Below are 12,251 nucleotides of genomic sequence, written 5' to 3' on the forward strand. Positions count from 1 at the left end.
ATGCCTAATCTTTGGAGACCCTTTGCTCCTCTCAATCCTCTCTTGCTGAATTTTCTCATTCATGAAGCTATCCACACAAAAAAAATCTAGGGAAATTGTAAAACGTACCGTCATTGTAATTTTGCTAAATTGAAAATACGTCATCCTGATCTAGTGTCATTGACTCATGTATGTCTTATATATCAGTGAGAGATATCAATAATATATCTCTAACTTTGAGAAATCATAATAGCACAGTTGTAAATTTCCCAAAAGTCTAGGAAAAATTACGGTCTTTTTGGTTCAAATGAAAACCAAACCATAGAGAAAATATAATAAGGAATATAAATGTAAAACACACGAGAATAAATATAGATGTAAGGTGTTTGGTGAACAAGAATTCATTTGTTCGGTTGTTCCAACCTAAGGAAAATCTGACAATTTTTTTTCGTGGATGTGTTTGTTTTGCTGTGTTTGGACTCAAGAACAGGGGAAATGGGTTACATAGTGATTTTTCTTTTAGAAGTCCCACTGAAATCCTTCAATCCAAACAGATCCATGGTCTTTCACAATGACAATCTTTTAGCTTTTACTTATATTTATAAGCCAAAATTTAAATTTAAAGTTGATTTTAAGGTTTTTTTTCGATGTAGTTTATTTTTCAGCTTGTCTTTAGATCACTATAAACACGTATATAAAAGTTTTATTTGTAAAATATTTTTTATTTATAAATATAATGTTTGGCTTTTTCCTCAAAAGGCGAAAAGATGACCCCTAATAAGTCAAGAAAAATCAATGGAGGCGAGCTTGGAGCATGAGTCAAAGAATCTCGTAGGAGCATGTATTCCTTCTTCTGATTTCATCTGTTTTACAAGATGATTGGGTTGTAATTAAATGTTGAATATCTAAATAGCTGAATGAGTTGAGGCATAAATGAATAAATTAATTATTATAAAGTTGAAAGATTGATTTAAAATACTATTTTACGGAATTTATATGGAGAATCTTTTTTAAAGTCACAACTTTAAAAGGCTTGGCAAGTATGCATATTTTTATTTCAATCCATCAAAAAAGAAAAAAAAAAGGTACTTAAAGGTTGTGTGTATAATTTTTTTAGCATGGTAGAAGACGTCCATTTGCATATCCACGGTGATGGGAATAAAAAGGCCATCAAGAATTTCATGAAAATTACAAACTAAGCGTAGATAATTGGTAAGTTAGACCCTTTACCGTCAAACCTTTTTACCTATGTTCAAATCCTATGTCCTCTTTTAAAGTAGCTACAGCTTCTTTCACAGTCATATTAACGTGGACTATTAGTTAGATTTCAAAAGTATATAATTATACAATCTAGAATATAAACTAGAAGTAAGAAGATGTAAAACATAATTTTTCAAATTCTAAGAAGACGACTTGTCACAAATTCTTAGTCTTAAGATTCCCAAATAAACCCTAGACCTAATATAGATCATCATGTTTACGTGTTATGTAATACTGTGTAACTTCGTCGATACTAAGATAGGCTAGCTCAATCTTAGAGACATGAGCCTCAATATTATTAACATAAAGTCGTTTCGGGATATTTAGAGACACCCGCACGGACATGATGGAGATGTGACTAGAGCGAGCGTGTTACAAGCGTACGTGTCTACTCCCTCTGTAAAAAAAAATTCTCTAATTTTCGTGTACAATGTTTGATTATCCATCTTATTTGAAAAATTTTTAGAAAATTAGAAAAAATTAGTCATACATAAAATACTATTTATGATTTATCATCTAATAAAAAAATATCAATCGCAAATTTTTTTTGAATAAGATAAAAAATCAAAAATTAAAGGTAAAAAATAAAAAATAAGTTTATTTTGGAACGGAGGGAGTATGTACGACAATGCAGAAAAGGAGAACGTGAATATTCACGGTAGGGACAATTTCGTTATCTTGTTTCATAATATTGATTTTATCTTTTTTTAAGTTTTTTTATTTTTACCATTTTTTAACTGAATCAACAATTTGTATGGAGTGACCTAACGGTGTTAACGGTGTTAACTTGAAGGTTAAAAGTGTTATTTTACTCTTTGTTGAGAATTTCATTTTTAGGCATGTTTTTTTTATTTGCTTTGTTGCTCTGCTGTTGTGTGTGTATGTATGTGTATATATATATATATATATATATATATATATATATATATATATATATATATATATTGATGTGATTTATAATGAAGGGCAAAAAGCAAGCGACAAATATTAAAAGTAAAAATGAAATTTCCGAGAAAGGATGAAATAATATTTTTAAACCCCAAGTTAACGCTGTTATGTCACTCCATTTAAAAGAGGGGTGGACTGTTGATTCCGTTAAAAAAATAGGGGTAAAAATAAAAACATTAAAAAAGATTTGTAAAATCAGTGTTAGAATCCGAACAGGGGCAATAACGAAATTATCCCTATATTATAAGGCTTTTCTAACTTGTTTAGATTTATATGTGTTAATAAATTTAGACATATATATATATATATAAATATGAGATATATTGATATATGAATAATCTGGTTAAACTTGGTACATAAATAAATTTAGACAAACCCGAAAATCTCAAGGGAGTATTAAACTATTCTTTTACCTAATTCCTGTAAAATTCTGATACTAGTTTTTGAAGAAAATTCGCTGAGAACGCTTACAAATTTCCATTTCTGCGAGGGACTAAATCGGAAAAACACCATTTAGTAACCGACCTCACCTTCACCGGACGGGCGCTTTAAAAGCTCCCACCTTCCCAACTCATCGCTCCCCACCACCTGCACTCGCCGGCGCAATGTCGGCCGCGGCGGCGGAATCCGGCTCCGGCGAAGGTGGCGGCGGGGGCAGGGACAGGGACAGCGCGTGCTCCACCCCGTTCGTCAGCGCCCCGTCCAGCCCCGCACGCGACGCGCCCTTCCCCGGCGGCGGCTTCTTCAGCGCGCCGGCGAGCCCCGCCCGCGCCTGCGGCGGCGGAGGAGGGGGCCAGGGCGGCGGCGGGGAGGAGTACGGGTGCGAGTTCGAGTTTGATTTCTCCTCGAGGTTCCCGTCTCCTGCTCCCGCGGCGATGTCCTCCGCCGATGAGCTCTTCCACAACGGCCAGATCCGACCAATGCGGCTCGCGTCGTTCCTCCTCCGGCCGCAGGCGGCGCGCCCGACCCTCGGCGACGCCGCCGCCGCCGGCGACCTGCCGCGGAAGGAGCAGGAGGCGGCGGCGGCGGGGGACGAGCGCGGGCGGCTCCGGAGCCGGTCCGTGCACCGCCGGAGCCGCTCCCACTCCCCGTTCCGAACGCACTGGCTGCCGCCGGAGCCAGCGCCGTCGCCGTCTCCTGCTCCGGCGTTCGGGGAAGCGGCGGCCCCGTCGGCGTCGCGATCGTCGTCCTCCTCCTCGACGGCGTCGTCCGCGTCCTCCTCGTCGTCAAGAAGCTCCCGCCGGTGGAGGTTCTTGAAGGACCTCCTCCACCGGAGCAGCTCCGACGGCGGCAAGAACCCGCCCCCTCCTCCGCCCCCCAAGACAAGGGAAAACCCCTCCGCGGCGAGGGGCCGCGGAGGCGGCGGCAGGAGGAGGTCGGCGCACGAGCGGCTCTACGCGGCGAGGCGGGCGGAGGTGGAGGAGATGCGGCGGCGCACGTTCCTGCCCTACCAGCAGGGGCTGCTCTTCGGCTGCCTCGGCCTCAGCTCCCGCGGCTGCGGCGGCGCCATGCGCGGCCTCTCCGCCACCGCCGCCGCCACCAAGTCCAGGTCATGACGCCATGCCCTGACCACCCGCCTCCGCCGCGCCGCCATGGAATTTCTCTGGGAATTCATGGCTTAGCATAAGTGTTTACTAATTTAATTACTTAAGTAATTATATAATTAGTAAGTATGTATTGTAGTTGCAAGAAGCCAAGATGGCATGAACTGAACAAAAGTTTGTTTTGTATAGGAAAGGGATTAATGGGCTGTTTGATCTCTCTTTAGTAGTAATTAATTAACGGTGATGCAAGTGTTGACGGCTAAAAAAAGTTTATTTTTTTCGTGATGCTGCTTGGTGTTCTTGGGATTACTGTTTGTGTTGGTGACGCGATCTTATATTATATTGGCATGAATCCAAGAACTGAAAAGTCTTGCTCTTTTTAGGTTAAATTGGTTTGGTAGTCTAGATTTTCTGTCCTAACTGCATCAAATTTGATATTCGTATGTGTAATAATCATGTAAAACTTGGGGAAACTGCATCCCATTCTAGCCCAAATAGAAGGATGACAATAGCAGAAGGAAGAATACATTTCATGGCCTGGAGAAAGTTGCAAATAGGGTCATATTGAACAATGATCTGGTCATATAATTGCAATAACTAAATGGTAAAAAGCTTAGTTCGATGTGGATTACTACATGAACTAAGAGCAGTGATTAATTCTAATGACCCAGCGGAATCTTGTGTGAAGAAGATACTCCTGTTTCCTTCAGGATTGGCAACTGCAATCTTCTGTCTTGAGCATTGCCTTTCTATTGGTCCATGTTTGCTGCTTTGCAATAAAGCTTGCCTCTCTCTATTGGTCATGTTAGCTGCTTTGCAATAACTGGAGATAAATGAGGTGCACACACTTGTTGGTGAGGTTCTCTAACAAACTTGGCTCAATCTGAATGCTTGAAACAAGAAACAGTAATTAAACCACTTCAGTTTGTGCAGCTGCAGCCTGGCACTAATAATGTTGTTGTTTACTGCTCCCACATTGGGGTTTAATAAGGTGGACAGAAACAGCTGACATGACAGTTCTTTTCTTATCCTGTTGCTTCTTGTGCTTAGCAATTTCTTTAGACATAATAATAATAATCATACAACCTGGGAGTAAAATATTAGTACTAGTGTCAAACTGGTTCAGATAGTGCTGCAATGCAATGTTATTTTAACTGTTATTTCTTCTCATCTGAGAAATATATAAGCAAGATGGGCATGTTTAAAATATTTGCATGGAGAATCGAATATTTTTTTTAAAAAAAATTGATTTAGTATTTACTTCTGCTACTACTCTTCCTTGTCTGGTGAAGGCTGGTTAGCCTTGTCTGGTGAAGGCTGGTTGTATCTGGGGCTGGATTGCTGTAAGGCTTGTGTTGTCAGATCTTCAGCGCTGGAGCCTCTCACTGCAAGAACTTTTTGGAGTAATGTTTCAGCAAAGACATGAAGAGAGTTGGTAAAGTGATCAATGATCACTGGGAAAGAATCAAATAGAGATGCTGTGCACTCAGCACTGCAGAATATTATGTCCTGTTGTTTCTCATAGTAATTTTTAATCATTTCAGAACAAAAAAATGTCAAAAAAAGGTTGGCAAAAAACAGGAGTACCTGCACATTTCAGAGCAGTTGACTACTGTAGTACTATGTGATGAGGGAACAGTAGTAGCACTCCAGCTTGTTCTGAACATGAACACAAGAAATCTGGGAAAAATTGATGTGTTGTTTTTCCTTGAAATCTGGGAGACATTGGTGTGCTGTTTTTTCTTTGCTCTTTTTCACTGTCCCTGCCTGATCCTCTTGCATGCAATGCAAGACAGGTCACTGAAAATCTGAAACCACAATGGATGATGCAGTGTGAGATGACAGGGATGTGTCTATGTTGTGTGAGCTGTGCTGGTACTTGTGTTGCTTTGCTGGTAAGCACTTGGGATTTGTTTCGGGTAGCATTGTAGCAGTTGCACTTGAAATATAGTGTCACAAAGATGGTATAAATGGGAATGTTATAAGATAATGGAACTGTTCAAGCAGGGCAGGTTGGCCATCTTTTTTCCAATCTGATGAACCTTCTTTCCCTTTTGGTGATTTATGTTAGTATGTGAACTCTTTTACCCTCTCTTTTCGTTTATGCTTATACTTATAAGCCAAAATTTAAATTTTCAATCTTAAATTTAGAGTTGATTTAGAGTTTTTTTATCGTAGTTTATATTTCAGCCTTGACTTTTATATCGCGAAGAATAGGTATATAAAAGTTTTATTCACAACTTATTTTTCATTTGCAAATATGTGGTTTCGTCTTTTCCAATTAAATGCCAAAAGATGACCTCATTCTTTTTTTATGATTTTAGCATGTAAGTTTTGAATGATTACAACTTTAATGACGATCTCTGCTGGTGGTAGAAATGATCTAGGAGTGATTATTTGGTCTTTTCAGCGAAAATGCCAAGTGACATATATATATATATATATAATTATAAATAAAAAATTATATATGTGTTCTGGCCGGAGAATAAACTACGGTAAAAAAACCTCAATATTAAATCCAAATTTAAGGTTATTAATTTAAATTTTGGCTTACATGCATAATTAAAAGTGAAAAGATAGGATGCTAGACTGATCATGACTTGCATCAAGAGGGGAATTCACGGATTTGTGTCGACAAGAACATTTCCTTTTATCATCTTCAGAATGTTAGGAAGTGATTAGCATACCAAATGGCCAACCAAATGATGGTGCTTAGATGGTTTATTTTATCTATTTGCTGGTGATGGTTGTGCGCTTCTAGGGTTTTTACCTGAAGACCGGTGGCCTCCTTTTTGACTGGGCAAAGAGGCATGCTTGGAATCATGATGGTCAGGAGCTTCTGCGGCAGCAACCTTAAATATATCATGGGTCACCTATTGATTTTTAAAAATTTTAATTTTATTAATTAAATCTGGTCTCTTTTATTGGATGATAATTTAAAGATATGCATGCAAGTCAAAAATCTCATACACGCCCTTCCCTTAACCCCGTATGCATTGTGCGTGTGTTTGACAGAAAAAACAAAAAATAAAAAGTTTGATCAATAGCAAAAGTGATGTATCATTAGGTTTATTCCAACCTCACCTTGTTTTCCTTCGTCATCATCCATTTTGCTATTTTCATAAGGGCAAAAATTTGTTTTCCTTTAGTTCAAACAACACTTGATCAAATGATCAGGATTGACCACTGTATTTCAATATCAGACAACTTTGAAAAAAAAAATGTTCCAAACACTTCTCTATTTTTTTAATCTTTGGACTAGCACCAACCATTTCTTACAGGATTTATCCTTTTTTTTTTCGAGTGTGTATATTTGGATACACACAAACATAAATAAACACCCTTTATATACGCTTTAAAATTGTCATTTTTTGTAAGTGTATATTTGGATACACACAATAACAAACATAAACACCCTTTCTCTACACACACTTGCAAATGCACGCCCAACTATTATCATCTAAAAAACCAATTGTATCCAAATATTTTTTTTCTAGAATTTTTTTAAATGTTTAGGAAGAAGTGAGCATGGCAAGCGAGAATTCAGCAAAAAAAAACACTTGATTGCATTCATGGTCATCTGTAGTTAACACTTTAAAACAATTGTGTGATTATTAGTTTCTCATTTGTGGGAACCCCAAATCCAAAAAAGATGGGTCAAAATTAAGAGATCCCATTTCTGTGCTAAGCATGTGTTTTGCAATCATGTAAAGCAATGTTGCTGCCAATTCTCACATGGTTTAACCATTGATTTTGCCTCACTTTTGCTTCCTATTCATAGGACTAAAGTTTAGTCTCTACTCTACTTTAGTCTGTACTGTTTGGTTCAAGAGACTAAATAACGATTAATGAGCAGTTAAAGTAGAGATTTTTCAGCACGTTCTCCTCTCTTTTGGGTGGTTGGGTGGGACCGGCTGGCTTTTAGTCCTTTTAGTCCCAAATAAGCACCTCATTTAGGGACTTTTTTTAGCACCACAAATAGAGACTTTTAGTCCCTCCTGTTTAGGATTTTAGGGACTAATAAGGATTAAAATGGAGGGACTAAACAGGAACCAAACAGGGCCTTAACTTAGAAATACCACAATAAAATTAAACTAAACAATAAGAACAATTCTATCCTTCTTGCATTACAAAAAATACCATAAACCATGGAAAAGTATGACACATATTTCTGTCAACTGCACCAAAACATGCTCTGCCATCAACAGCAAGGTGCCTATGGATTATACCTGCAAAGAAAAGGAGGCAATATGTGCAGGACAAAAATTCCCAGTGTGCATATTTGAAAAGTGTGGATCACACTTTCTGATTTTCTTTCCTTGTGAATCTAAGATGGCTATTTTTGAGTTTGTTGAGGCATCAGGTATGTACTAGACTCCAATCATGTGTAATCTCTTTGCTGATTGATTTGTTCAGTTTTTTCCTGGTTCCATACTAGCCATGAACAAACATTCCCCTTAGTGTTTCCATATTTTTGTTTCCAAAGTTTGTTGAGGGCATAGCAATGTGTGATAGGAGAGAATACTATTGTATTATTTTTTAAAAAAAACTTGGATATTAGGAAAGGACCTAATATCAATTAAATAGATAGAAATGAGGCTTCGAACCCAGACCGGCTAGCTCACCACCTTGTGGAGCTAGCTGGAAGACCCTTGGGCGTTTCTCACTATTGTATTATTTAGGCTTGTTTGATCCTGTATGCACAATTATATTGCAAGCTTGTCATTGAACCATCCAGAAACTGATCATCATGGCATCCAAGATCATCATGGTACAACCCTAATGTGGATACCACTCTTCAATGCATGCTTGCTCTATCCTGTTGGAATGTCTATGGCCAAGTCACCCTGCTGCACACCATTCTGAACTGGCTCAGGGATGAGCTCTACAAGCTGTGAATTCTGCTCTATTTCTCCTACTGCGTAATCCATCGATCTCTGTACTGTTGTTTAACATTGTTGTATATTTGTAGTCAGACCAGTTAGATTCTCTAGGCAATGCTAGCCCTTCTCCAGAAATGGTAGTGTTGTTCAAACAAGCGGTTGACCCACTGACATATCCTCCATAGTTGAGATTACAATCCTCATCTAAAATGTTATCAGAAAAGCTCATGTCCTCAAAGCTATAGGATTCAAAATCATGCAAAAATCCTAAATCTTCCCCATCTGTTTTACAATTATTTCCTTCATTGCTTAGATTTGTACTCCCAGGTACATTATTGTTGAAGGAATTTGCCTCTTGAATCGTAAGCTGTTCTAAATTGGAAACTGACCTCACCAACTCTTTTCCGGCTGCATTGCTTCTGGTGCTAGTAGATGACTCATTTTCCCATGACATATCCATTTTCTTCTCACCGATGTTTGAATTGGGCAAGACCACAATCTCGGATCTGCCATTGCGGTTTGATATCCAGTGGACTCTCTTCTTAAGGTGCCTCCAATAGTTCTTGATCTCAATGCTGCTTCTTCTGGGAAGATATTCAGCTATAATGGACCATCTGCAGTCGAAAGAATCGCCCAGCAAAAAACTTATTAAGTACAATATTGTCGATAAATGATAAATTAGTTTTGCAGTCTTGCTCTATGTTTTCAACCAAGGATATAGCGTATCATGTTAGATTGACGCCTACTAGTAGCCACTTTATGAAGTAATTGATAATGCAAATACAAAATTAGATACAATGAGTCTTATGTTTCTTCATGTTTAACACAAACAAAGGAATATAACAATGCACAAGACACTTGATAGTTAAGTTGGTCCAAACACAAGTAGCTCAGTGTCAGATGGAAGATCACTTCTGTCTTGGATAAAAACAAATAAACCTTATAGAATAAACAACAAGCATTAGTATAATGGTATTAGCATAAAATGGGATTCCACGAAATAACATTTGGTATATTGAGACAATCTCTTGTAGGTTCTAAACAGTTGTCGTATTTTTAATTTACATGGTTCATTCATATTGACATTTGATGCCAAATGGCACCATAGAAATATTTTAGAGCAGAGCATAGCAGGTTTGAAATGCATAAGCATGTCTTTTGTTTGCAAAACAGAAGATGTTTACAAATGTGTAAGCATGTTTTTTCTTTGCTAAACAGAAGATGCTTACAGATACATGTAGCCTTGTACTTTTCTTCCTTTTCAACTAAATTTGTTTGTCAGTTATGCAACATGACAGAAATACCATCTTTATAGAATCATACCACTGCCTTATGAAAAACAGACAAATCAACGAGGACACTTGTCCATGGTGACAATTAAAGTGCATGCAAAACACAAACAATATTTGTACTGAAGTGAATTACCTGTTTCCAATAGCTTGCTGCAGACTAGCAATGGTGTCGTCCTCCTCCTTGGTGAAATTTCCTCTACCACTCTTATCCCTTAAGTAGTCATTCCACCTTGAGTTGCAGCTCTTGGCAGACCTCATTAGCCCTTCAAAGATAAAACACAAAATAAGTGAATCAAGATGAGAAGTAGTAAAAACTTACAGAATACCTTGATTAAAAGAAACTAAAAAAACAATTTTAGATGAATCAACAAGGAAGATGTACCTACTTGTTTAGGGAGAGATCCCCAATTCCAGGTTCCTTCTTCATTCTCCTGGATGAAGCGTATCAACTTATCATCTTCTTCTGAGGTCCATTTCAATCTTTTGCTACCACTTTCCATCTCCCTGATTTTTGTGGAGAACCAAGTTTGCACTTTGCTTAGGAAGATGTGTGGGGTTTGTGTGCGTGTGTTCAAGAGGTTCATCAGGCCAAGGATTTATAGTGCCAGTGGGTTAGAGGTTTGCAAGCTAGCTGTCCCACACAAACAGACTGAGACAAATCAAGAGATAGAAAGATAAACACTTTTCCTCACATTGCTTAACTTTATTTATGCACATATTTGTAGTTTGTGTTACTAGAATATCATCAACCATGGTATAGAATGTTAAGAGAGTCATGCATGTGAGGTAAATCAGGGTGGGTGTCCTCCTCCATATCTCGCTCGCATTTGGACTAATGGCTTAAACCGTTTAGAAAAAGTTCCTGGTAGCCAAGTTTTACAAGGATATATAACTAATTTATGACACGCAATAGAATTCATATTTTTGATGAATTAGAAACAGTTTTTTGTAGCAAACACTTAATATAATAAAATCTGACCATGCTCTAAAACTTTTCTGGATCTGCCACTTTGGACGCGATATTTGCGCATCAAATCAAAATGTGTTTCTTTGTGTGTGTGTGTGTGTGTGTGTGGTGGGGGGCGGGGGGTCTAATGGAATGAACATGATTTTGTGCAGCCAGGAGGGTGCATTGCTTCAGGATTTTAATAACATATTAGCTGAAAAAGTTGTTAAGGAGTTCTGGGAAATGCATATGCACAAGTCTGGAAGTAATACATGTAAGGTTAAAGTGGTGATAGATGTAAATAATCACAACTCATGGACTTCTCCAATCTTTTGAAGTACATTTTTGTGCACAGAAAAGACATGTTTCACACTTACATCATCATCACTAGGGTAAAGCCTAACCACCAAAAGGATCCCCAATTTTACATGTTACAACAGTAGGACATTTTAGTTGTTTTACAGTTGCATGTTTTCATGTTCAAGCATGTTTGAAAATATACAAATAACATGAAAGGTATAATCTACAAGAGGCTGAACTAATGCTTAATACTTGAGGAAGGTGTTTGGATTAACTCATTTTGTTGGAATTTCAGAACTGTCAAAGAGGTTGATGCCTCCTTGATAAGCATCTCTACAAGAGAGCCAATCATAAATATAATTAAACCCTACTAAAAGAGATATTGTTCATACAAGGTGAGTGCTCATCTTATTGCATTTTAAAAAGTGTATTAGTTCATAGTGAGTGATGTTTTACTAACATTCCTTATATGACAAATGATGTAGTACAAGATTAATATTGTAACCTAGCTACACATCTTATATAAAAGTAGCAAGCATATGAGATGGTAAGATTTTAGTGCACATAAAAAACTTCGTACCATTTGCAAACGAAGATTAGAGTACTTGTACCGAATAAAGATTAGTACTGAAATTGTACCTGTTTTCAAAAAACATAGCTTGACCTCACAGTAGTGTATTCCTCCTCCTTGGTGAAGTTCTCTACACTTGTTGCAGCTCTTTGTAAACCTAGCCCCATAACCTTCCTACACAAACACAAAATAAGGAAAAGGGGATATGGATCAAGTAGACAAAAATGAACACAAAACAAACCAGACTTTCATTGTCTCATGGTTTGCCAAACAACATCCCTTCTCATCTCATCATGAGGACCTACCTGCTCAATGCCTCAATTTTACCCTCAAGTGAGTTAAATGGCCCATAATGTTAGTTGATAGCCGCTAACAGTGGAGTACATGGCTTCAAGGGTTATGGGACAGAAATATCTAGTATCAATGTCAAGAGGAACAGACCTACATAGACAATAGTGTAGGGGGTAAATCAGGCTATTTCTATCTGAATATTACATACCCTGAAATAGTATATGAAGAGAGCCACAC

At 38.0% G+C, this 12,251-nt stretch overlaps 1 protein-coding gene and 1 pseudogene across 2 annotated transcripts; one reads left to right on the forward strand and one right to left on the reverse strand.

Annotated features, from left to right (window-relative positions):
* The first annotated feature begins 2,517 nt into the window (after positions 1–2,517).
* Positions 2,518–4,202, forward strand: LOC121056065 (annotated as a pseudogene).
* Positions 4,203–8,423: 4,221 nt separating this feature from the next.
* Positions 8,424–12,200, reverse strand: LOC102704939 (transcription factor MYB13-like). Of its 2 annotated transcripts, none has more exons than XM_015843103.1 (5): positions 12,029–12,200; positions 11,792–11,897; positions 10,293–10,410; positions 10,040–10,169; positions 8,424–9,228 (listed from the first exon to the last, which is right to left on the reverse strand). In XM_015843103.1, exons 4-5 carry the CDS (start codon positions 10,162–10,164, stop codon positions 8,604–8,606), a joined length of 750 nt encoding a protein of 249 aa, XP_015698589.1. In that variant the 5' UTR covers positions 10,165–10,169; positions 10,293–10,410; positions 11,792–11,897; positions 12,029–12,200; the 3' UTR covers positions 8,424–8,603. The 2 variants fall into 2 exon arrangements, with proteins under 2 accessions (XP_015698589.1, XP_015698591.1); XM_015843105.1 differs by having other exon boundaries at positions 10,293–10,537.
* Positions 12,201–12,251: the final 51 nt, after the last annotated feature.

Source organism: Oryza brachyantha, chromosome 12, assembly GCF_000231095.2.
Source record: "Oryza brachyantha chromosome 12, ObraRS2, whole genome shotgun sequence".
NCBI classification, from domain to species: domain Eukaryota; kingdom Viridiplantae; phylum Streptophyta; class Magnoliopsida; order Poales; family Poaceae; genus Oryza; species Oryza brachyantha.

Excerpts from the sequence above, each read along its gene's own strand:
- LOC102704939 (XM_015843103.1), bottom strand. The coding sequence starts at position 10,164 with ATGAGGTCTGCCAAGAGCTGCAACTCAAGGTGGAATGACTACTTAAGG. Across the intron at positions 9,229-10,039 it reads CAGCAAGCTATTGGAAACAG|ATGGTCCATTATAGCTGAAT; the intron begins GTAATTCACTTC and ends TTTCGACTGCAG.